The 27,265-nt window shown below is 40.0% G+C and overlaps 1 protein-coding gene across 3 annotated transcripts in view; it reads left to right on the top strand.

The window, feature by feature from the left end:
- Sorbs2 (sorbin and SH3 domain containing 2) overlaps window positions 1-27,265 on the top strand; it is a 192,338-nt gene that overhangs the window by 105,871 nt on the left and 59,202 nt on the right. The window contains exons 4-8 of one of the 3 annotated variants that reach the window (XM_026786919.1): window positions 1,337-1,429; window positions 5,367-5,393; window positions 5,649-5,773; window positions 18,330-18,468; window positions 22,233-22,405. In XM_026786919.1, coding sequence (XP_026642720.1) covers window positions 1,337-1,429; window positions 5,367-5,393; window positions 5,649-5,773; window positions 18,330-18,468; window positions 22,233-22,405 — 557 coding nt within the window. Of the gene's footprint in view, window positions 1-1,336; window positions 1,430-5,366; window positions 5,394-5,648; window positions 5,774-18,329; window positions 18,469-22,232; window positions 22,406-23,078; window positions 23,155-27,265 lie in introns of those variants that run through there. The other 2 variants (XM_026786920.1, XM_026786921.1) reach the window with 2 other exon arrangements.

Raw genomic sequence — 27,265 nt, forward strand, 5'->3', positions numbered from 1 at the left:
AAAATAGCTATTGGTGTTCTGTTGAAGGTATCTTCAGCTGTAACTTTCTACCATTTGTGTCTTTTCTATGTTTCCTAGCTATATATTTTTAATTATTCTTTCAGTTTATTTGCATTTTCTGTTTCAACTCAGGTTTCCTGTTTAATGATTTCTTTGTTTAAAAAGTTATAATTTTAAGTCAGGATTTATAATAGAAAAGTTACACCAATTTTGTGGTCTACTGACCTCACTCTCTTATGAGTTTTACCGGTAATTAACACATAATGCTAAATCTCTTATTTTCTCGTGTTTAATTAATAGGCTGGGCATTTTGCCTATGAAATGGAGAATGAAGAAAGCATATGACAAGATATAACAATTATACTCTCACAGTTATTTTCTCATATCGTTGGTTATCTGCCTTGTCTCTGTGTATGGTCACCTTCAAAAGGAGAGCTAAGGCTGCTTTGAGGAGCAGGGGAAGATGGAGAGCTATTTATTGTCCATGCTATATTACCAAGGAATGTGGGCGCAGAATCAGACTTCTGTTCAGAAATAGAGAGCTAACCTTTTGGTCTCGGAGGCTTGTCTTCCTAATTTAGAAGTCTCTCAGCTTCTCATAGCACGGAAAATGACTGACGCGTGTGTCCATATTTTGCTTCACATTTTGATTTTCTCCATATAGATATAGATTATGCTACATTAAAAAAACAGTCTTATTTCACTGTGTACGTCAGTGCTGTCCTTAACTTCAAACAGAATAACTATTTCAGAACTGTGAGAAGACATGAAATTGCATAACGCTGTGTGATTCCTTATGTGTGTTTATGAAGCATGTAATGCCTATGTCAGCTGAAAAATAATACTTCAAGAATTAGTGAATCAAGGTAACTCATCCCTGATTATCTTTAGAATATCATAAGAAGAACAGATTAAGTCTAATCTAAACTATTTACATATATAATCATGACACTTTGGGCTGAAATACAGATAATCCCTCACTATAAAAGCTTGCTGTGCTGTTTCTAAACCTAGTGTGCATTAAATACTAATTTTGCAAAGAAGACTGAGCTCTGTATCGGGGATATTATTAAGTAAAAAGTGTTGAAAATTAAATGTAAGACCTTTTGTTTTGTTAAAGCATTGCTGCCTTCTCTGAGTAGACCCCTGGTTTTTCACTTCTGTTCCCATTTTCTCCTTTAGTCAAATTTAGGGAAATTTGCAGATGTATTCCACGATTACTAATGCTCGGCTGTTCACCTTTCTCACGCGTGTCTGACACGTCTCACTTTTAAAATGCATGACATTGCATGTGCTTTCTCTGTGGCCTCTGCTATTTCATTTTTTTTGCTTCCAGATAGCGGTGGGTGTGCTCGCAAGCGTGCGGCCATGTCTGTCACGTTAACATCTGTGAAGAGAGTTCAAAGTTCGCCAAACCTATTGGCTGCAGGTATAACACCACTAACTCACCGCGTGATACTCAAATGGCTCCACCTCCCACCCTCTTTCCAGAGTCATCCTGGTGGGATGGGAACAGACAGTTTAAATGCCTTTCAAATCCCCAATTATTTTTTTCTAATTCCAAGAATAGCTTCTATCCTTTCTGGTTTTGTTCTAAAAATAAAAAAGCCAAAGGAAACTGATACCTTGTTAAAAACAAACATTTAAAAATATAATTAAAAGCATCAGTCACTTGCCAAAAATATGTTAACTGCAAGAGTTAATAACTATTTACGTTCTTGTTATCTCATGAACTAAAGCAACATGATACTCGGAGAATTCAGGGTTAGGAGAAAAAGACTTGGTCAACATAGATCTTGATTAATGTGGTTCTTCTCAAAAATTGAAAACAGAAAACAGACCTTCTTACATCTAATATGAACTTTAGAATATATCAAAACCTTGATCAGTTGAGATCAATATGAACCCACAGGTAAATATACAGTCCCTAAAGCAGTTGAGGGTGTGACATGCCAGCATCCACTGAGGTAGCTCCTTTGTCACTAAATGTCTGTTATGACTTACCTTCACCTGTGACAGACTTCATCTGGAGAGTCTGCAGGGGGAGTGTGCAACATGGAAGATGTACCGGTGTCCAGCCTGTCCCTAGACCTTTAAAGGAGTAGTACACAGCTCCTGTTAACTGGCTAATTAATGGGTTGATGTGGTTGCAATCTAGGGTTTCCTTGGGTTGATTTATAAGATTAATTAGTTATACTGCAGGAGGAGGAAAGTGAAGGAGTCACTAAATAATTTTATACCTCAGTCTGTGTTTTTAGTCTTTTGTACACATGTTTAGTGATCAGTTGGTACTGAGGATGTCCTACCCAGTGTTATGAAAGAAAAACAGACTTCTGAAGGTGACTTCCACATTCTCACAAATGGACATCACGGTCCAAATTTAAATGTCAAGTCAGGAGTCTCATGTTATCCTTCAAGGCATTGCAATGTATGTAATCTGATCTCATTTTGGATTTTAAAAACACTTTGAATATGTTTGTCCATGCATGTATAAATATGAAGAGATATTATAAAAAGCTATAACCGGGCGGTGGTGGTGCACGCCTTTAATCCCAGCACTCGGGAGGCAGAGGCAGGCGGATCTTTGTGAGTTCGAGACCAGCCTGGTCTACAAGAGCTAGTTCCAGGACAAGCTCCAAAAACTACAGAGAAACCCTGTCTCAAAAAAAAAAAAAAAGCTATAGATGTGTTTACACAAGGTGCATGAGATATGAGAACGATGAAAGTTAAAATAAATAAAAAACAGGTATATCATACTATTAGAATGCCGGAACCATGGATTTCATGGGCATTGCAACCAAGTAAAACCTCAAATGTGACCACTGATGTACGTGCTAGAGAATGACTCCCTGTGTTAACAATTTGTATTTGTTATTACTTATAAAAATAACCCCCAAAGGATAGCATTGGGTTGAACTAGAGATTGCATTTGAGAGTCAAACTGTATTATAAGCAATTTCATACCATTCAAGTTGTTGGGAACAGGCTAAATGCTTCACAGTCAGAAGAGAAGAATAAGTTCCAGTTCTGATGGCCCGGACCTCTGACTCCAGCTCCTTAGAGTTCCAGGCTGCCTGGGCTATCCAGCAAGCTTATGGCACATCTGGGTACACTGCCTCAAAATGTAAGGCCATTAGAATGAGAGCAAGAGATGGGTATAGCTCAGTGGTGAGACGCTTGCCTAGCATGTGCCCACCCTTTGGTTCAATTCCTTGTACCCAAGGGCAAGAGAAAGGAAGGTTGATTAGTTGATTAGATACTTCAGTAATATGAGCAAATAGTAGCTCTTGCCTGTTTTATGTCATTAGAAATAAGTTTTTTTAACAGTCCCTTAAATTTTGGATTAAAATTTAAGAGAATTCTTTGGACACATGGATGCATAAAGTCTTCAAAGACATTTAATGATATTTTAAAGAATCAGGATCCTTTATGCCCAGACTTGCTGTGTAGCAGCCTTCACAATAACATACGTGGAAAACACAACGTATGTTTCACCATCACTAGAGAATTAAATTACTCTTTGGGATCTGTGCTAAACCCAGCACCTCAAGCTTTATTAAAACATGCCCTCATCTTGGCGTTTCATCCATGGGCCTGTCAGTACCATAGTTTACCATAGTTTTGTCAGATCCCGTGGGTGAATCAGGATGAACTGCCCTCGGTTTCTCCCGCTTGACGTTTCTTAGGGTTCTGTAACCCCACACTGTGGTCACTATTGGGAGGAAACAGAACTGTCAACCAGAGGATTTGTATTCCAAGTGTCCTTCAAATTAGCTCACTATAACCTCTCCCCCCTACCTCATCTACATCCCTGGCACCTCCACAGACATTGCTCCTATTGCTTCACCACCACCACCACACACATATTTCATGCTTTTCTTTTCTAGCTTGGTCTTATCAAGCCAAGAGTAAAACAAATGCCCCATTCTCAAGCAAACAGTTGCAAAGCATGTGTATATTACTGAAGCTGCTCCCCTATCCATTACCCTTTCTCAAGTCCCCCAATGTGTTCTTTGTCCACAGTGTGTAGAGCCATAGTGGTCAGTGTATCTTTTTCCTTAATGTCCCCAAAGCAGAATTCTAAAGGTAGCAGGGCGTCCCCAAAATACATTTGTTTGCTCTCTAGAAAAGTCATTGTCTTTTAACTGAATGAGATGGTGAACTCCAGTCTCCTTTAAACCCTAGGCATAGAATCCAGAAAACACGTTATGAATAATTCAACAAAATTAGTTTTTACTGGATTGTACTCATTTTTATTCTATTTATGATCATCTATAATGAATGAAAATATGTTCCTCTTCTAAAACTCACCTATGATAGAGTCATTCCAAACAACTGAGCTGATTCACATTTATTTTTCTTCCCTGGATTTAGGGAAAAAAAGAAATCCATCTTCAATATTTTATAAACAAGACTTTGCATTTCTCAACCCACTAAGCCTCATTCCAAATGTATGTGTAAATTTTAAAATGGTATCCCTGGAGCATTTGGAAGAAAACAATGAGTTATTGACTCATAACAATTTATCCATGGTCCCAGGGAACAAACGAAAGGAATCCAGGAGCTAGACCACAGTGAAGTAAAGAACTCCCATAATCCTTTCCAAGATCAAGATTTTATAGGTCCAGTAGACCAAAACAGTGCAAATGGATTCCCCCAGACAGCCATATAGGAGGCTCTTGAATATATAGTTCTGAGACAACTGACCATAAGTATATGGTTAAACCAATTATTTACTATGATTTATTCTCCTCGGCTTCTAAGCAAAAAGACAATGAAATACACTATAACTGCTTTCATAATTGGATGAACTTTGAAGGGACAATAAGAAATTTAAACCATAGAGAACAATGAAAGCCAGATCTTGCTCACTAGATACATTTGCCTTTTGTGAATATTAAAAAAAGCAAGCTATTAAACTATTAGCCACTGTCTACTATAACAGTTAAATCTAGGGAGTTACAGGGGCCTTCAGCCAGCGACAGAGCTGGTGACTACCTTAAGTGGTCTAAACAGAACTCACCGTTTGATAAGCAGGTTTTTTCAATCCTTTAATTCTATGTTCAGAAGTCATGTGGAATCTTGGGCCACAATAATCTTGAAATGACATGGTTGCAATATTATTAAGGGTGAAAATCAGTGTTTGATATATGTTCTAGTTATAGATTGTAGGTATTTAACAAATGATAAGTCTATTGAAATTGAAAAATCACACCCAAGCCTCTCATTAAGACATTTAACGTACTTCATTTTAGAACTGAGATAATGTCGGCAAAAACAATGCACGTGATTGTTTGCCAAACATTTTTACTGAAGGTTTGGTTTGGTTTACACTCGCATTAATTTCAACATTGTTTCCCTTTCAGGGCGTGATTCTCAGTCTCCAGACTCAGGTACAGAAAAAAAAATATTGCGAATAACTATTATGCTTGTTCCAAGAACATTTTTTTCTTTTGACATATCCATAGCCACATCATTGATTTCATATTCAATTTAAATTCCATACATTGTTATGTATACCAAATTAAAATCTTATGAAGATCACTTTGATTTTAAAAAGACAAATCAATTTTCTCACACCCCCCCCAAAAAAATATTCAAGTGAACGTAGATATTTCTGTGTCCAATTTGTTTTCCCTTAACAAAAGCGTGGAGATCTTACAGTGATCGAAATCCAGAGACACTGAACGGAGATGCCACATATTCCTCTCTTGCAGCAAAGGGTTTTAGAAGCGTCCGACCAAACCTGCAAGACAAAAAATCACCAACCCAGGTAATTCAAACTGCTGTGTGTCTCGTGCCTAGACCTCTGTTTGCTCTTCCTCTAAGGGACCTCGTTCCTAGTGTCCTAGCTTTAAAATGCTTCTGCGTTCTTCATTTTGTTTCCCTTGTGGCATTAACATGTCCAACAGGGGGCATGAGTTTTCAGCTCAAAACAGGTAGGTTTTCTTCTGTTGTTGATTTTCTCTTTATTCTCTGGTTCAGCTTATCAAAGTAGTTCAGCTTCTACCATAGTGTTTAAGATAAATTCTAATTATTAAAGCTCTGATGGCTGGTGTTTTGGATTCTAGAGTTTGAGAGTCGAGGATACATTATCTACTGCAGGAATGTAAACCAGACAAATGCTGAGCCTTTGAGATGTTAGTAAAAAACTGTGCATGCAAAATGTTCTAAAAACCATGTGGCTAAATGAACTGTCAACCTCTAGGTCTAAAAATAGGACAGAATACCATATGTTCACTTTTAGCATAAGTTTTAAAACTGTGGACAGAAGCAGTATCTTTGCAATGTATTCTAAGCTAAAGCTTTTCCGACTTGGAAGAAACTATTAGTAATAACCCACAAAGCATTCTTCCAGGACTGAAGGGAACTGTTCAGTCTAGCCTGTACGGGGCACAGTGTGTGTTTGGATTTCTTTGGGGTAGCTTTGACAATGTTCTTCTCGTGTCTAACTTGGACTTTCTTTCTGTTTTTCCTTCAATGTCATTTCTCTTTCTGAACACTTTCGGCCATTTAGGCACCCATTCCACCAGGCAGGAAAGAGAGCTTTTGCCAGTCTTTGATAACCGATCCAACAAAGAGTGACATTTTAGATTCAATAGTAACTAACGCAGAAAGCCCATGGCGTACAGAGAGCTTCGCTAACCTTAAACCTCTCCATGGAGCTATGCTTTCTAGTGAAGACTCTAACCAGACAATAGTGTACTCTGAGGAATCCAACAGAACGGTGTCATACACACAGAAAATCACTAACCCACTACCAGCATCCCCCAGCTCCAGTCCTGCACCATTCAGAGACACTAACACGTTTCTACAAGAGGACTACATGCAAGATTCTCAAACCCGAAGAATTTCTACCTTGAAACTAACCCATAATCAGACCCAAGGGAATGGTTCCCCCTTTAAACCACCACAGCATTCCCAACCCACTGACGTCCCATCATCTCTGAAAAGGTCTTGCTCACCAACCCCTAGCCCAGGACCCAACACACACACAGCAGCTCTCTCCATTCAGATAGCTCCCCATTCAGGACAGGATCTTGAAAGCCACCAGCAGTTCCCTGAACTGCCTCCAGAAAGTGAAAAGATGCCTCTTCAGCAAGAGAGACAAACATCTACAGATGCCGAGACCTGTCTGACCCCGGTGGTACATTGCACTTGCTAGTCTCTTCTGTGTGTGTTGCAGAGACCCTAACTCCTTGGGTTTGAGCTTCTAACTAAAACTAATGTTTTATTAGTTTCTAAACAGAAAGGGAAAGGAGAAAGAAACTATTTCAAGCCTGACTAAACTCAGTCAATTTTTTGTATCTTTTTATTTAAATACATGCACATAGAACTTTCATACCAAAAAAAATGTTCTTTCTACCTTTTTCTTGAAAATCATCGATAGAGAAGTTGTCACTTAAGATACAGTTAACTACATCCAACCTTAAATTACTTCCAGGTACCAAAGACCTATCTTTCATGTCAGAACTTTGGAAGTTGTTTGAAATAAATTAACCTAATTTAAATGTACAACATCTATTTAAGATTATTCTCCATCATAATATACTTTATCTTAACTTCAAGCAGCATTTTTCCCTTTGTAAAAAATTTTAGAAAGCATACTAACCAAATTTTATTACCTAGATTTTGGGGGTCCTTGTAGTAAGGAGGCTGCTTGTTTGGTTCCCAGTCACCCGGCTAGCTTATACCCAAAGTAATCACACAGAAATTGTATTGATTAAAACACTGCTTGGCCCATTAGCTCTAGTTTTTTTATTGGCTAACTCTTACATCTTAATTTAATCTATCTCCATTAAGCTGTGCATCACCACGAGGTCATGGCCTACCAACAAAGTTTGAGCACATCTGTCTCTGGTGGCAGCTCCATGGCTTCTCTCTACCTTCGCCTTCTTTTTTCCAGCATTCATCCTAGCTTTCTCCCCCTACCTCTATTCCCTGCACAGGCCCAAGACAGTTTCTTCATTCATTAATGGTATACAAATACAAAGGAAAATCCCAGTTCAGTATAAGGTGTCTCTAGGCATTCACCTGAAAAGGTAGAGTATTGGATGAGAGAGTTTGAGGCTCAGGAGAAAAGTCCTGGTTGGACCTAAAAGTGACCAGCTTACAGATGATTATTGTGGCCAATAGACAGGGAAGTCAACATGGATGGAGGAAACCCAAGAATTGAGCTTGTGCAGATTTTCCATTCAAAGGAAGAACCAGTCAAGCAAACTGGCTGGCACTGATATCTCCAAAAGGAGAGGAAAATCCAGGAAATGTGGTATACTAAAACCCAAGAGAGAAAATCATAGGAGGATAGGAAACACAACTTCAAGTACTGTTGATAGGACACATACATTGAAATCTGAAAGTGTACCACAGACTAGAAGTGAGAAGGAAGGCTATCTACAAGTGGCCTTAAGATCGATGGGAAGGAGACCAATCAGATCACAGCTTCTTTGAAGGTGTGATTATGTGTATCCCCGAACTTTGTTTCTTCATCTCTAATATAGGGTTAATAACAATCACCTTTGAGAGTTTCTCAGCAGGTGTGATATTATATACGGGGAACTTGGCATACTGCCTTCTACATAGTAATTCCCCAACATGCAGAAGCTGTTATTTTAAAACAATATTTTCCAAACTATGTAATAGTTTGGGAAAGTAAATTGATAGTCTTTTTTGCATTTTAAAAATTGATTCTTATTGATCTCTACATTTTTTTCTGCTCCCCTCCCTTTCTTTCCCCTCCGCTTCAACCCTCTCCCAAGGTCCCCATGCTCCCAATTTACTCAGAAGATCTTGTCTTTTTCTACTTCCCATGTAGATTAGATCTATGTATGTCTCTCTTACGGTCCTCCTTGTTGTCTAGGTTCTCTGGGATTTGTGGGTTCAGAAAATCCCAACTCTGGTCTTTGTGTTTCCTAGCAAGCACTTTATCAACTGAGACATCTCCCAGGCCTTTGTCCACAATCTGTAAGTGTTCCACACACTACTGTTTACTTGATGCATAATTTCATATAGGAAATTCCTATGATTTATTTATCTTGCCCCAATAAAACTCTGAACCCCAGAGAGCAGCTCCTGTTCCCCTCCCCCAGCCACTACCTCTCCTATCTGCTTCTGTGTCAACTGTTTCGGTTGCTTCATGTAAGTGGAATCATGACATATTTGTTCTGTGACTAGTTCATTTTTCTTACATAATGTCCTCTGGGTTACTTATGTCATTATATGATGTCCTCTGGGCTTTCCATGTCAAAATGCATGGTAAAATTGCTTTCTATTTTAAGATGAAGGATAGTCCATAATAATATGTATCACATTTCTTTATCTATTCTTCCATCAATGAACACTTAATTTTCATGTCTTTCCTATCATGGCAAACTTCACTTTCTGTTTACTGGTCTTTCCCAGTGGTTTTTACATTCACATTTTGGCAGGACTTAATAAATGTCAAGGCCTGTAAACTACACTCTATGAATCAGCCACACACAAATACACACATATATATACAATTATAAAGAATTGGTCTCCCAAGAAATTAAAAAACCCAAGGCCAAAAAAACAAAAGTACTCTAAGAAATGAAAAGTAAATTTTAGTATTTTAGAAGTCTCATTTACATATATGTTAAACTGTCAACTAGTATAAAAAGAAGATTATAGGCTCCTGCTAGGGCTATTCCCCATACCTGACAAGTTAGGCATATGGTTTTATAAAGTACATGTTTTAAATAATCACCCCTACAGTTATATATGGAAAGACCACAAATGAAGCATGTTGCCCTTCTACGTAAAGAAATATTCGGCTACTGAATACGTCACTGTTGTTCATGTCAGATGAATATAGATGTAAGCCAGATGCATAGGAAAGACAGCAAATGGCCACACTCAGTCTTTCCATGGCGTTTGTAAGAGCTGCACCCTTTGCTTCTGAAGGATAAACTTGGTCCTTTCATTGTGGGGTAACATAATCAACATCAGTCAGACCATCACTTCAACTACCCAGATGTTGAGAATTCAAAGGTAAATCTATCAGTGCCATGTAAAAGATATATAGAACTTTTCTTTCTTCATAAGATTGATATGTAGGAATTAAGGAAGGCAGAGTGTAATGGCAAGTTTTATGACAACTTGACACGAGCTACAGTCATTTTGGAAGAGGAAACCTCAATTGAGAAAATGCCCCCACCAGAATGGCTTGTGGGCAAGCCTGTGGTCCAGTTTCTTGACTGAAGATTGATGGGGGAGTTCCTAGCTCCCTGTGGGTGGTACCATCCCTGGGATGCTGTAAAAAAGCAAACTTCACAAAGCAAAGAGAGCAACAAGCCAGTAAGTGACACCTTCCCTGGCCTCCACATCAGCTCCAGCATCTGTCTGGAATTCCTGTCCTGACTTCTCTGGATGGTAGAGTACAGGCTAAGATAAAAAAACAAAAAAAAACATAAAACCTTTTCTCCCCAAGTTGCTTTTGGCTGTGGTGTTTCATCAGAGCGATGGAAGCCTTAACTTCCTAGTTAAGTGTAGTGCATAAATGTCAGCCACATTAGATGATAGGACACCAAACTCCAGAACACACTTTCTGTACCATCCCCACCTCAGCCAACCCAGATCATTAATGCCATTTGTTGTATGGCCAGTCAATAGCCTGTAATGTCTTTGTGTGTTTGTTATGTTTAGAGTTGAACAATATGAATACTCCATTAGTTTATAAGGTAGCAATCTAGGGCTTAAAGAATCCTGAGATCTAATTATCAGAAGCATTTCCTAGATGGAGTCACAATCTGCCTTCTTTAAATTCTACATGTTTGTCCCAGGGGGCAAAAGAGGTGACTTTTTCCTACCTCTGTCTGACAACTCTCGCATAATTGTCTGCTCCCCTCCCCAATTCCAGGCCTAGCTTTGTGGAAAGCTTTACTGTGCCTTTGAACAGCCGTGACAGCCCACCAGGCTCCATGATGTCTATCCATCCTTAACATCTTACTCTTCGCTGCAGGAGATGAGTTGTGTTAACGTTTGTAATTGACATCAAAGGAAACTTGAGGCCAACTAGCTTGCTCAGGTCGCTATAGCTCTCCTTCCTCTGTTTTTCCTTTCCTATTACTCTCACACTCCTGCTTCGGCTGTGACAGCTTCTCAGATGGGAAATTATGCCACAGTCCCTGCTATTTAACACCTGCCAGATCCGCACATTCTCAATGCAGATTAGATTTATAGCGTTTCCTACCATCACAGCTTTTCCCACTGCCTAGCCACCCTTTGTTGTAATAAGGAGCAGCAGGGCTGTGTCCCCAGCACCCCGGCCACCTGCTAGCTTATGCCCCAAAATAATTACACGGACACTGTATTCTTTTAAACACTGCTTGGCCCATTCTGCTTGCCCTATTAGCTCTAGCCTTTACTGGCTAATTCTGATATCCTGATCAACCCATCTTTAATAAACTGTGTAGCTCCGGTCTTACCGGGAAAGATTCAGCATGTCTGACCTGGCGGCTTGCTTCATCGTGTGCGTCTGCCCGGGAGAGCGGAGTATGGTGTCTCTGAGCTCACTTCCTCTTCCTCCCAGCATTCTGTTCTGTTTACTCCTCCCACCTATGTTGTAACCTATCAGAGCCAGGCAGTTTCTTTATTGTTTAACCAATGAAATCAACAGATTGATATAGGACACTCCCACATCAACCCTTCATCCAGCCTCCTGGTTAAGTCGCTACAGAGCTGCAACCTTGATGTTCTCACCCTTGACATCCTTGAGCCCTCCTAGTGTTCTGGATTGGCTTCATCTGAACTAAGAGGCTCAGTCTTACTTTGAATAACTTAAGGTATTCTTGAGTATGTTAAGGCTTAAGAACGCCCTTCCTTGATGAAGAGCAGGCAGCTGTGAGGTGGTGTCCCTAGTTCCTCCCTTAGTGGTTAGGGAACATAAATGGCAACTTAGACTCTTAAAACCTTGAATGACTATCAAGCAGTATTTGAACGCATTCACTCTACATGGTTCTGGACACAAGAAGACATGAAGCAATTTGACCGATCTTTCTAAAGTTGTCTGCCTGTCACTGAATACAGTAGATAGTGGGAAAACCATTCTTGTTTGAAGCTATTTTCTCCTACTACAAGCTATCCAGAATGTGAAAGTGTTTACTTCCCTCTTTTACACATGTCTTTGATTCTCTTCTCGTGCTTTCCTCCAGGGAGACATATCAGAGATGATGTTGTGTACCAGTTTCCTCCAAAATTAAAACCTTCTATCATGAAGGGAAACCCCTTAGGGTGTAGGTACTGAAAAGGATATGACATATAGGATATTTTAAGACAGTGTTTACAGGCAGGTAAGACAACAGGATGCTAAAGGGAGGTGAAACACTTTATCCTACAGGGGCAAGTCACTAAAACAGAACATAAAATAAAAAACTCCAAATAACATCAGGAAGTTCCTAAAACCAACCAGTTTCACTAGGTCCCACCCTCCCCAAGGATTATATAAGCAGTAAAGACTACTGAGTCACTCTCAAACAAGCTAAGCCGCCTTGTAGAAGAGGCTCAGCTATCCAAGCTGCAAAGACAAGCTCTCAGGCATGCTGTACCACGTGGAAGGCACAGAAACCAGTCAAGCTGCCTGGAAGAGGCTCAGCACAATTGACCTTGTCCCACCTGCTGAGTTGCCTGTAGGCTGTGAGGGTGCTGTACACAAACACATGTGCACACGCACGCACGCACACACACACACACACACACACACCTATAAAGACACAAATTGTGAACATGACAGAAGGCAGTAAAGAATGAGAATAGTTCTGTTTTCTGTGGTCATTCATTTTGGAAGAATAAATACTGTATGAAAAACATCCCATGTATGAGAGTGCATAAGAACAGTCATGGTGAGATTACCCATGACCATATGCAGAAGAACATGCTTCAGCTTTTGACGTCAGGATGAAAGACATGAGCAAGTCAACTCAATGAGAGTCAAAGCCTTTCTAATCTTAAAGGAAGTCAGTCGTATCTGAATGGACAATTTAAGGACTTTTGGTGGTTTCCCTTACTTAACATGGAATATTACTTAGCAGGGAGGCAGAACTGAAACAATCATGATATATTGAAACTGTCCTAGGGGAACTGGTTTGAATTAAGCAGTTTTTGTTGGCACTTTCCAAAGACTGCTTGAGACTGAATTCCATTCAGACCTGAAGAAATATTTAATGTATTAAATAAAAAATGGTTATAGTTTTATATCATACTTCATCTCCAATAAAATTTATAATTGTATAACATCATATTATAAATTATATTAAAATGTTAACATCAACTAATATAGAGGATGCATTACTATTGAAATTTTTTAAGTCATGGTAACTAAGATTTCTATCAGTTAGATCTAGAGATTTTTTAAAAAAAAAACATGCACAACTTTAAAAGCCACATTTAAAATGGATCTGCTCAAACGATGTGATTAAGCTTAAGTAAAGCTAGAATGAAAAGCTTTGTCTTCCAATCCCTCCTTAGATTTTTCTTAATTTGGTTCAGTGAAGGATGTACTTTAGCATATCCATAAGGCCCTAGAGTTTATGTAGAACTTTGTGTTATGAATGAGTGTATTTTTCTTAGAATCAATAGCTTTCAGCAAATTCCTAAGTGATCTATGACCCAACGTTTTAAAATAGTAGACTTTTCAGTATTTAATTAAAAGTGATAGAAAAATATGGCTTTAATAAGACCGACAGATTGCATGACATCAGATATCTGGAAAATTATGGTTGGCCATAAATAGCAATGGGCGCCATTAAAATCTTTACTAGGCAGTATCTAAGAGTTTATATAGGCCTGGTCATTCCATTATCCTTGTGCTAGTATAGCATAATATTCCTAGCCATCTTATATATACCTCAGACACTCCACACAGCAAAAGAAAGAAAAGTAAATGTCCTCTAGGTAAGAAGGAAAATGAGTTTGACTGGTCCATTCATTGAGTTGGATGCACAGCATCACATCTGATGTCATCAGGGATATAGCAGATGCCAACAGAAACCTTTGGTATGTGTCTTTTCTCTCCTTGATCCATTGGTTCCTTCCTGGTGTTCAAACTCTTGGGTTCCGTGTAGGCTCAGAGTTCTTAAACCTTTTCTTTTCCCTTCAGTTTCTTTCTTCTTTCTACAATTCAATGCCAACAGTAGCTCCAACTAACCCAGGTTGACTCTAACCACTGTTAGTGACTGAGTTTGGTTTTCATTTCTTTTTGCACATCAGCACCACTGCTAATGGCTAGCATTTTAAAAGTACAACCTTTTTTTTGTATTTCATAGCGAAACCTCTGAGCATTTGGTAAGTAGAAAGTGAACAGAAACCCCTTTTCCATTGAGTTGGTTTTAGTTTGATCAACTTAAATAGTAAGTCCGAAAAAAAAATAAATAGATTTATATTGGGGGACTATTTTGACAGTGGAGAGCAATAGGAAGAACTGGGCTCCAGGATTTTTATTAAAAGACATATTCAGCCAAGCAACAGGCAGCTCGATATCATTTCGCTGTCATTAGGACAGAACCTGAACGCTGCTAAAGAGGAAGTTCCATCCTGTCAAGGCTTTCTCATCCTTATCCACGCTTACGCTGCATTTCCCCAAATGCCCCAGATCCATGTTCTTCACGCCTCTGTGCTTTCTCCCATACTGTGTGCTCGACACCTAATCCATGTAAATGTATTTCCTTCGTGTTTGCACATTAATCCAATAATTCACCTCCTCTGCCACGATGTAAAACAGATACTCTTATTTTAAGTGATTTACCTTTCCTCTCCCGATTCTTTTCCCTCAAACTCAGCTTAAAAATCAGCAGTCAACTGCCAATGTGTTGGGGGTAAATGCTTCACAGACACACAGAGCACTCCCCGTGCCTCCTCCTCATGCCTGTCTGTGACTGTTTTCCACCAGCCCAATTTTAACAAGGCAGTGGCTCCAGCCCACCGTCACCTGATGGTGTGGAGCCTTCTGTCTGCCTCCAACCCAGGGCCTCTCAGCTTGTTTGTACAAACATCCTTATGCACAACTATGCCACATGCTCTCCAGGGACAGACTCTTCCCTGAGCGAGCACTCCTCCCAGTCTGAGAGTGAAGTCCTCCACGGCCATTCTAGCTGAATTACAGCTGGGCGACTCTAACACCCCTGATTGCTTGGAGACACCGTTCCCAACCGGGGGTCAGAGAGCTGCTGTGACAGATGGTGTCACCTTAGCAACCCCTGCTGCCACTCATGTAATTATTCTTCCTTCCTTTGCCCCCACCATTTTTTTAAAGGCCTGTACTTGTTTGTTATCCGTGTTTCGTGGCTGAGCATTTTTATGTGCATAGGTGTTGATTAGCAAACCAACTCTCTACCATCTGTTAGGGAAAGCTATTGAGTCCTCCTCACTAAGGCCACTTGGTGCTAAAAGTTTTACTGATATTCCCCTTCTTACACATAGGTGCTATTTATGGTAACTCTAAAATGGTCTGCTTCTGATTTACTGTTTTTCTGTGCTATAAAGTGGTTTATTTCTAAGGCACTATAGCAGAGATATAAATAAGTAGATTATTGTGGTTAAATTATAAAGTCCAAAATGTTTCAAATATTGTAACTTACCTGGAAGATAACCCGTTCTCTAAGATACATCGCTGTGTCCTGGGTTAATAATAGTTTATGCACTATCTTTTTCCCATGAGTGATTCTGACCGTATAGCTCTAATGGTTTTTTTCTGCTCTTTTGATGACTGTCAGCTCCAGTGAGCTCTCTTCTGTCACTATGGGAGTGGACGACATAAACAGTCTTAGCCCATCTTATAGAAATATAGCCTGAAGTTGTTTTGAGATATTTTCCCTGCTCCATCCCAGTTTTGAAATTTATGAAAGTATTTTTCTTTAATATCTCAACAATTTGTCTTTCATTTATGCACTATAGAGATAGTTCTCATATATATGTGTGTGTGTGTGTGCTATCATGGCCATGTCTATAATTTCATTCAGCAGTCACTAGTCAGTGGTTAACAAGTGGCTAAGATGCTGCTTATTCTTATCACGGAGCTCCTCAGTCAATGAAGAGACTGTGATGTCCATCGAAGGATGCACAGCTTTGAGCATCTGCCAATTTGAGCAAAGAGGGAGAGACTTTCTGAAATTGTTGCCCTCATAAACTCTTGATGGGTTCTGTCAAAGGGAAAATACAGTTGTGCTACATAGTTTCTAGATACTGTCATGGCATAACATGACATGACATGATTTTATATATATATAATCTTGTGTCTGTATGCCATCAGAGGTGTCTATAACTGAAGCTAGGCCAATTATCAGTTTATTGCACATGAACTCTCCAGAAGCTATTATGGAGAATTATTAACTTACTATGATCAAAAAAGTAAATCTGCTTTCAATGGTTTGTCCTTATCTCTCTAATTGGTGCTTTGGCAGTCATCACAGTAATTCATATTTTCTTAGTATTATATAGGTTTGATAGCCCTAATCCAAATATCCGAATTCTATCATTTTTTAAAATTTGAAACATTTTAAGTGTTGACATGACATTGTAAGTTAAAAAATTCCATATCTGACTTCATGTGTGATTAAAATTTTTTTTTTTTACTTAGAGACCGGAGAAATAGTTCACTGATTCAGAGCACTGGCTCTTAGAGGGTCTGCATTCAGTTCCCAGCACCTACATGGAAGCTCACAACCACCTATGATAGGATCCGATGCCCTCTTCTGGTGTGCAGACATACATGCAGACAAAGTATCCATATATAGAAAATATAGAAATAAAAAAGCTTCAAGGGCACCGCAATTTTTTTAATAAAATTACCTTCAGACTATATGTATAAGTTGTCTATTAAAATAAATTTCATATTTAGACTTGAGATCCATACATCCCATAAAAGATATGTCATGTGTATATATGAGCACCCCATATCCAAAGCTGTGTGAAGTCTGAAAGACTTCTGTCCCTAAGAATTTGGATAAGGAATACTCAGCTGTTATAGAAACCTTAGTTTTTAATAAGAATTATTCTGTTCTTTTTACATTCATTATCATAACACATCAAAGTTGATTTAGAAAAAGAGACAAACAATATCTGTAGCTTGCTTAGCAGAGTTATGTAAAGGTCCTTCCTGTGTTCTACACTTGCCTAAATGTCTGGTTTAAAAGGTCCTTCACGTGGGGCTGCTTAGAAAATAAGAGAATTTTTCTAATAGCTTATATTTCGTGCCGTCCTTATAATTGAATATTTATTGATTTTAGGGCTTAGGTGATATGATTTTCAAGTAAATTGGCTTTTGTCTGGGTCGTTTGAAAGCACAACCATCTCAGGGTGAGGTCATGCATATACACTCCTCACCTGTTGTGTTTCATACTTATGTAGTTGAAATTTATTTTGTTTAAAAAAAAAGTAGAAGAGTCTGTAAGTTATGAGTCTCTTTGTCTGTGCCTATCTATGTTTATATTACTCATCTGTAATGTTCTTTGAACTAAATATCCTTCCTAATGTTTCAACTCACTTGCATGCATTATGCAGTTTGCATAATTCTCAGTGGTGTGTTCTTCAGAGTAGCCCTGACCTGGGCGTCTCTGATCTAAGCTGGTGGAATTCAGTCCCAGCCTGTGTCCTGTGACTCTCTGCTAGGTCATCAATGCCAAGTCGCATGTCTTAACAACCACAAGAGAAGCACCATGTGTGACTGTCTCAATGAGAAGTGTCGGGTAGCATTAGAAATAGTAAACAAGCAACTCACTGTATTAGGAGATCAGAATAGAATGCTAAGTAAAGTTGAAGCAAGGGGAAGCCAGTGTTTTGACATCTTTACAATGGTCTACCAGGTACGTGACTGCTAGAATAGCTCATTTCATGACTCATAAACCCGAACACTTGCCTTCTGTGTTAGTTAGTTACCTTGTTTTGGAAACTGAGTTGTGAATCAGCCCCCTCCTCCTGTCAGAGAGCATTCATCTCAAATCCACCATACAGAAGGATGCCAGGGAATTGTGCCTGCTCAAGTCCTGGTTGTGAGAGCTCAGTTATCCTCCCCATTTGGCAGTGACCCCTGTTGGTGGCACCCTTAAAATCAGAGCGGTGTGCCTGCTGCCTGGCTGCTCTCCCTTTTCCTAACCACTTCAGACGCCCTCTTACAACATAAAAGAATGACACGTGAAGAATAGGATGGTGAGAACGGAAAACAGCCAAGTACTTTGTCCCTCTGACATCAGTTCTCAAAACAAGCAAAAGCCTTGACGTTGATGACTGTCCTGGAGTTGGAAATTCTTGCTGTCGTTTAATGGAGTGACGTTCACAGGGGACCGTGTGCTATAACGGGGTCCATGTGCTTTTCTCAGAGCCAGATAACCATCAATGGCAACTCTGGCGGTGCTGTGAGTCCAGTCAGTTACTATCAAAGGCCATTCTCCCCTTCCGCGTACTCCCTTCCAGCCTCGCTCAACTCCAGCCTTATCATGCAGCATGGCAGATCACTTGGTAAGTACTGTAATCATGATCTCCACGCCAGCTTTAATGTGACAACTATATATCACAAGAAAAAACTGTAAGGTAACGAAGCTGAGGAACGAGTGACCAATACCACCCACTGGTGAGCCTAAGTTGGGAGGAATTAGAACAGAAAGAAGGGAACACATTGTAGAAAAGAGGTACTTGTGGCGATTCCATCTGTAGCTAATCCTGGAGAACGCTATTTCCAGTTGGTATTTAAGTGAAGGGGTAGAAAGACCAGGAAAATACCTAAGAGATAAGGGAGCTTCTTAGGCCCAGAAAACACTAATGTAGCACTTTTCTATTGAGGTAGCTTGCTCCTTTGTGGAAAGAATGTTCATTCTAGAATCTTCTTTAGTTATGGCTATAGAAAATTGTTTAACAATTAAAACAGTGTAAAAGGGGATAGGGTAGAGTCACACAGTGAGGTCCTGGATCACACTGTCATAAACTGCCAAACTGAGGTTCGAAGGCTTTCAGTCAGCACTGAGGCAGGGGGAAGTGAAGGAGAACTCCCTTCAGTAAAGATCCTATAGTTTATAGAGACAAGTTCTTAATCATTTGGAGATTTAAAGTTTGGCCAAGACAAGGCCCTTGGTTCTGAGGGGGTGGCCCAGTGGTTAAGGTCACTTGTTGCTCTCCTAGAAGACCCAGTCTCCATTCCCAACACCCAAACGATGGTTTGCAACCTTCTGTGACTCTAGTTCCAAGGGATCTGACACCCTCTTCTGACCTCTGAGGACACCAAGCACACACGTGGTGTACATACATACACATAAGCATAAAATATATAAATCTAAGTGAAATTTTTTTGCTATACTCCTCCTGCAACAAAAAATGATTACTTCCTAAACCACTGAGTGTGACTCTTTGTCCCATTGCTTGCCGTAGTGGACACAGTTTTCCCCAGTCTACCAAATAAAATATATAAATACTCAAGCATAAACTGGCCTTGACTTTAGATCTAACCTGTAAGTAGATTTTATACATGTTTATATATAAACAATGAACATATAAAAGTTCATTTCAAAACTTTAAGCGTATAATTTTGTGGGTCTTGTAAACTCTTTAGAGCCTCCTGGAAAAAAGTTTGAGCTACATAAAGATAGAAACATTCTTATGTAGCAAAATAAATTAGCATGGTTTAAAAATAATGTAGCAACTATTTCTTAGTTGCTAAAAATTCAATGTAAAAATTCCAAACCTTGTTTGAAAAGTCTTACCAAACTGAACCATTGTGTGATGTTAGGATGAAAACCATTTCCATGACCTTGAGAACCTAGAAAGTTTTCAGAAGAACAGAGCAGAAAGGATGCTCAGGAGAGTATACACCTACATGAACCTCTCAAAAAGAGAGGGACCATCTTGCAAACACTACAGATCAGCAACAGATAAAAATCTAGAACACAGACCCGTACACCATTCTGTAGTTGGCAGCAGTCCCTTTCCACATTCCACATCGACTCTGAACTGAACAAATCTGATACCACAGGCTTACTAAAGAACACTTCATGTCAATTTCAAGCCCACTCATGGTAGAACTCAGCTTCCATGGTCAACAAAACTTCACTAAGGTTTTAAAGATAGTCATGGGACTCATTAAAGAAGTCTCGATATACTTGGGCCTCTTCTAATGCTGCTCCAGGGAGCCATTTCTGAAGCTTGTAATGATCTCCTTTCAGACTGTGAGAACGAGGAGCTTGCTTGTGCCAAATTCCTCTCTTTGACAACTGGTCTGCAGCTCAGTTTTATAAGAGGCTCCACTATTTCAAGATTTTGTGGTGCAATTCTGCATTATTTTACATGAAAATGAAACTTTCTAAATTATTTCAGCCATTCCTAAATAATCATTAAATGTGACTCTTTATCCCATTGCTTGTCTGAGTGAACAGTTTCCCCCAGTCTACCAAATAAAAAAAAAATTTAAATACTCAAGTATAGACAGGCTTTGACTTTAGACCTAACCAGTGAGTAGATTTTGCACATAAGCTGTTTAACATGGAGAGAAATTTCCTGTATAAACATTGAACAACTTCCAATTGGCCAAGGCAATGAGGTGAGTGGAATTTACAAGTCCACTCTGCCCTAGGTGAACTTCAGCTTTAGTCAAAGCCAAAAAATTGCAAACGTAACAGTCTATGGGCCACAGAAGAGAAATACAGAGAGACTTCACTTTCATCGCGCAAGCTGCGTGTTTGTACGGGCATCTGAACTATACGTGAAGACTGACTTGATACTGTTTCTTAGGCTTGGACCAGGGTACATTCTGGGTGTTCAGAAGAGTCTGGCTTCTGACAAAAATCCCAGCACTGTGGCTATCTCATCAAGGCCTTTGAGGAATTAAAATAGAAAGTCAACCAGGGTGAAGTGATGCACTGTAATTCGTTTAGAACACCTTGGGGAGATGGGATCTGTGTGACCAACCAATGACACCATGAGGCACTTCGGTTCCTAGACACATCCAATCAATTCAAAAGTGCCTGGAAAAGCTTTTCTTTTGCAAACTAAATTGAAAATGGCCGTAATTATAGCAGTTATAACGATATAATGGCTATCAGACTAGAGAGAGCATAACACTAAATACCCATGTGAAAATGACTCAGCCTTACAATGCTTCTTTTGATGCTTTACTTGTTCTGCCTGGAAAACACATTCATATGTATGATATAAAGTTCATTATCCTATCTATACATGATAGAAATATTGTAAAGCATATATATGTTTGAAAATGAACTCCACACATATATATTTGAATATATAAATATAATCAGCAAATGCTATCCTGAAACATAAGAATTATTCAGCTTCCCACAGAGAAGAACTCAAAAACAGTCTAGCTAAAGTAGGTCACACAGAGCCTAAATGAAGACTCAGTTCTGTTCACCAAGTTCTGAAAGTTCAAAACAGCAGGAAGTCACATCACTACTGCATGATGTGCCCACCAATAATGTTCTTTTTTTCAAAACTATATTTTTAACTTAGAATGAGTAGACTAGGTCACATATATGTTCTCTGTTACCTCTGAGAGTATTCCAGACATTCATAATATTAACATGTAGATTGAAATTTGTTAAGCCTCATGAAACTTAAATCCTTAGGACAATTGTCAGTCTCAAAGGATAAAAAAACCATGACATGGGTATTTTTCTAAAGCCAACAATATTAAATAAATATTATTAAATAAATTCAATAAATTGTAATCACTCACAAGCACTTGTTTACCCATAAGCTTTCACTTGCTAGTGTAATGTCTAGATCAAAAAAAGAAAAAAAAAACCTAAGTTTTATTTTCAATTTCTTTTTATGGAATCATTCTTTGGCTCAATAAGCCTATTGCTTCTCAAAAGTTACGTCTGGTTCCTTCCTCATACGGCAGTCAGCAGCTTCACAAGAGTCATGTGTGAATAACAACCTAAGGGCATTTATAAAGGTGACTCTTGCCCCCCCCATCCTATCCATCCAAGAGGACTGCAAGGAAGGTGAGATGGGGCAAGCTCAGTGTCCCCCAACATGGCTGCCCACATCATTCAGCTGATCCTCTTCCTCTTACCCTTCTTTGTAAAATGGTGAGGTCATCATCCCATATGTGGATGTGATATCCACTTCTGAATGAGATGGCGTAAATACGTTAAAAGTCAAAGAGCTATAGCTGTGGGGTTTATTGTGGGTGGCCATCAATGTACAAGAGCCACCATTAATTTGTAGTCTGTGTGTATATCTGGGTGCTCCCTGTCACTGTGTTTCCTCCACAGATTCTGCAGAGACCTATTCCCAGCATGCCCAGTCTCTGGACGGCACCATGGGAGGCTCCATCCCACTCTACAGATCCTCCGAGGAAGAGAAGAGAGTGACGGTTATCAAAGCCCCGCATTACCCAGGGATCGGCCCCGTGGACGAGTCCGGCATCCCCACAGCCATTAGAACGGTAAGCCATGCCAGGGTCTGCCCATGAACTCCACAAAGGGTGGATTGTGCATGCTGTCATGCATTCCTGGGGTCTTATAGCATGACGGTTGTCCTCTGAGCCATCGGAGCTCCCATGAATGCCAGGCTGTGTGGCAGAGGGAGAAAACAGCCGAAGGACGACAACTACGCAATCTTGTTTCCCGTTTGAATTGGAAATCATGAAACTGGGTTTTCTTAAATAGCAACACTCTGCTTTTAACTTTCTATCAAGGAGAGGTGAGCCTAGAGAGAAAAAGGGAAAGGGGCAAAGTGAGTAGGTCCTTTCACACCATCCAATTCCCACATGCACTGTAAAAAGACAAACGACTGGTTTCTCGAAATGGATGTGAGTTCACGCCAGGGGATGGGGGAACTGTCAACTGGGACTTGGGAGGTGAGATGATTGGAGGGAAGGGAGGTAATATCATGGGAAGGAAACACTGTCTGTGGGAAAAAAAAAAAGGAACATTTGCATGCCCTCCTCTGCCGAGCCTGCTGCGAGCTCCCTGGATGATAAGTCGAAGTGTTGAGGGCATTTTTTTTTTTTAGTCTTTAAACTCTGCCAAAGCGTTACTCAGTGTGCCGGGGCAGCCCTTTCTGGCAACGCTCCGCAGCAGCAGAGCCTAGGCAGGCAGCTGTGTGCTGACCACGTCCATTGCAAGAAGAGGTCTGTGGTAGCAGCGAAGGAAGACCTGGGAAGCCAGGATGAGAGCCACAGCGTCTCTGCAGGTGAACTTGGTGGGGCTGAGAGGAGGGAGCGCCAGCTGCATAGACATTGCCTGTGTGCCCACATAAAGGGCTGAGATACTGCCAAGAGCAGTGTCCCCCGAATGGAAACCCGGGAGCCAGGGACAGTAAGGGACCTGGCAGAAGAATGGGAAGGCTATCAGGAGAGACGCAATGGTGAGACAGGAAACATTTGAAAACGGTGAAAGATGAAGTACGAGCTGTTTCTGAGTTTGCAGTGATCGTGTTTTATATACACACATGAGTTCAGAATTGATTATTCTTGGCTTCAGTATTGTAGCTGAAGCCAAAAAGAAGTATATCCGTATAGCATACACTTGGGATTGAGACTTCTCAGATGGTTAAGGATGTTGAATGTGACTAATAAAGCTGGCAAAATCTGTATCGGAATGATGATGGCCATATTTAAGTGACAGGAAAAATCCCAGGGCTTGTGACTAATCGGCTCCGTTTAATGACAGTTGTATGTTTCTGATGGCAGTGTTTGGACATTTGTTTTCCTTTCAGAATTTCTGACTCAAAATGACTAAATTTGAATTTTGCCATGGTGATGAGGGGATAATGACTCAGACAGGAACGGTGTCATGGATTATGCCTGTTAGGTTTTCAGTATACTGTGTCTAAGGGCTAAGAGATCATTGCTTTCTGTGCAGTTACAGACGATGTCTGATTCTATCTAAAACCTTCGAATGTGTTTTTAAGTTAGTAAATTATATGTAAAAGTGGACATTTAATGTGATCCATTCTTTTTCATTGTAGATTTTTAATCTGTAATGTTTGACTCGCAAGTCTTTGTTGGGTTTTTAAAGAAAAATCTAAGATGTCGGAGATGATAAACAAAACTCAATTAATATTAAAAGGTTTATATTACCTACTGCCAAATGATAAGCAGCCAAATATGTTCGCTAAGTATGTGATGAAAATTTCCCTATGGAAAATTGAAAGTGAATTATTAGCCACTGCAGAAGTTCCTTAAAAGGAGCCCTGTTTTTATTTCTGTATAACTTGCTCAGACCTTTAAAACCATACAAGAGGGATCCTGCTCATGTTTACTGCTCTGCAGCCTTACGAATCACACATCCAAGTATAGATCTGTATTTATAAATCTTGAATCCTGCCATCCCTGGGCCAAGAATATCCAAGGTTATTTTCTTTCTTCATCCTTGTAGAAAGTAATGATGATCAGACTCAAATTGCTTCAGCTTCCTGCTCAGTATGTACATGTAAACCAGCACTGACTCCATGTGCCATGTTGGGGTAGCCTCCTAGACAACTGTTCCCATGGCAACGGGATATCGTAAAGTGGTCCAGGAACTGTTGAGAAGAATAACTGAATACTCACTACTTTTGAGTTCTTGGGATGGAGGGAGAGCATCCCTTCTCCCGTGGCTGGGATGTCTGCATCAGCCTTTTCCTGCCGAAAACTTCAAAACAGTAACACAAATCTTCAGGGCTCTGAGCCCACGAGACTGTGTACGAAGCCTGGCTGGTTAAGTGAGATGCAAGCTTTCTTTCTTCTAATCCAAACATAACAGTTGTCTGGCTATTTTAGAGGTTCCAGGGCCAAAAGTGGAATAGGATTATTGTTGTGTTATAGGTAGAAAATGGCTTTTTAAAAAATGTCTGCATGCAAAATTAGCGAACAGTGCCAATGTTTCATGACTAGAAGAAGATGGATGTTGAAGCCTGTTTGGATGACGGCTGGGCAGGAGTTAGGGAGTCTATGCAAAATACTTCTGAAGGACACATCCGAAAGTAAACCTCCCAAGTATGGACTTTGGCTTTCATAGTCTCAGTGTGAGACACTACATGCTCCCAAATGGCACTGGCAAAAGGGACAGAAGTGTCACAGCACTTCTTTTAGGAAAGGGCCACTGACTCTGCAAGTCTCTGCTTTACCAGCCTCACAGTCTCTCTGCCAGCTGACGAGGCATTTCCTGGCTTCTCTGTACTCTCCATATAAAGCTAACAGATGGCATAACTGTGGGATCCTGCCTGATATAGGCCCTCTGGCAAGTGCAGACAACAATGCTGTCTGTCACGCTGCATTGCCATATACAGCAATACACCTTCCTTATTCAGCCTCCCCGTCCCCATTGGCTGCGTCCAGGTACAGTGAAAAACTATTTTTATACACAGTTGTATGCTCCTTTTGTGCTTGAGGCTTTAATAGTATAAAACTAAGCTAGAAACAAAGCGTGATGAAAGAGGGGCCTGCCATCAGAAAAAAAAAATCAATGACCCCCTAAAGAGATTCGATCAAGTATGTTTGTGTGTGTGCATGTGGACCTGTGTGTACACGGGTGTGCAGAGAGAGAGGCTGCCAGTCAAAACTGGGTATATTCTTCAGCTGCTTCCCGGTCTTCCTCACCAAACCCAGAGCTGTTTACATTATAGGAGCCCACTTCCATGCCCAGCTTTTTATGTGGGTGCTGGAAACAGGAGCCCAGGTTCTCAAACTTACATGGCAGGTACCTCACTGACTTAAGCCTTGGTCCCCATGTTCCATTATGTTTGAACCAGCAAACAGCAGATTCCTGCCTCTTTGTGGATAATGCCCCCCCCAGCCCACACACTAGTTAGTATCATTTGTATAGACACTAGTTCCTATCATTTAGTCATATAATAATCAATGATTATATATATATATGAAGAAGCTTACAATGTATATGTGATTCTCAACAAAACAGATGTTCATTTACATGTCTAGTGACTGTCAGAATTGTCTACTTCTAAAACTCAAAATAAATGTAAACACTGCCTAATAGTTTCTAGGTGAAAATTTCAATGACCACATCTATAAAAGTCAGAATATAAAATATCAAACACTTTCCACTCTTACAAGTCCTAACTAACGCGTTTGTTGTTGTTTTGTTGTTGTTGTTGTCGTTGTTTAAAATTCTGCTCTCTCCTATATTCCATCCGGACCCAACCTCAGTTTTCCCTCCCCCAGCAGATGTCCCCCCCACTGGCTTCCCAGGGACATCAACCAAACATAGCATATTCTAACAAATAATTCAAATCAGGGCCATGACCTTGGAAAAATCAGATGTTTTTAAGTTGCCTTTGCACAGACAGAAGGGCTAACTTCTGACCCAACTAGCACTGATAAAGTCGAGAGGAAGATCTTGCTGAGCAAATTGTTACACTACAGTTAGAAAACAGAACGTGCGCTTTCACAGATCATAAGACAGAGTTGCATCCCATAAGTTCGCTCAGCATTTCACTCCATGGGTGTTGGAGTCTCCCTGCTGCCTTTAGTTATTGAGATCTGTTATAGTGGAAGGACTACTCTAAGCCCCTTAACACATTGTGAGAGACCGAGACTCGGGAGACTAAGGCACAGAGTCAAAGAGGCGGCTGTTTGACATCCATCTCTAGCTACTACCTGCTCACAGGGGCATGCATACCTGTGCACACAAGCATATGCCCCCCACACACCCAAAGAAATGAAGAGACGCATAGCTTTCTCAGACCCCAACCTCTAGGAAGCATTAAGTAGCAACCAAAGGCTCCAAGGTTCGAATGTTGTTTAATAATTGGACATTAATTTCCTATTTGTACTAAAACCTGCTGCTTCTATCACACCTAAAGCCTGGCATGCCTAAGGAATGCTTACTATCACAGAGTTTATAATTTAGCAAGGAAAAAGTTGTGTGTACTTTTATGTCTTGTCATAGATGTTTTAAAATCAAATCATAGCTACACATGTGCATAGTCTATGACTTTGCATTGTCTGATAAATTCAGTATTTTTGTCACTTAGACTAGCAAACACTAATTTTGTCTTCATTAAAGCTGATCAGAATATCTACCACTTGAGTCAAAAATAACCCCTAGTAATTTTTAAATGTCTTCACAGAACACTCAATAGAAAAATTTAAGAATAATGATACGGAATAGGGAAATGGATTTGTTGGATGCTTGCGGGACAAGCACAAGGACCTGCGTTCCATGCCTAGCACCCACATAAAAAGCAGCATGATCAGGGAAATGCAAATCAAGACAACTTTAAGATACCATCTTATACCTGTCAGAATGGCTAAAATAAAAAACACTAATGATAGCCTTTGCTGGAGAGGTTGTGGAGAAAG

This window comes from Microtus ochrogaster, linkage group LG7_11 (genome assembly GCF_000317375.1).
Source record: "Microtus ochrogaster isolate Prairie Vole_2 linkage group LG7_11, MicOch1.0, whole genome shotgun sequence".
Taxonomy (NCBI): domain Eukaryota; kingdom Metazoa; phylum Chordata; class Mammalia; order Rodentia; family Cricetidae; genus Microtus; species Microtus ochrogaster.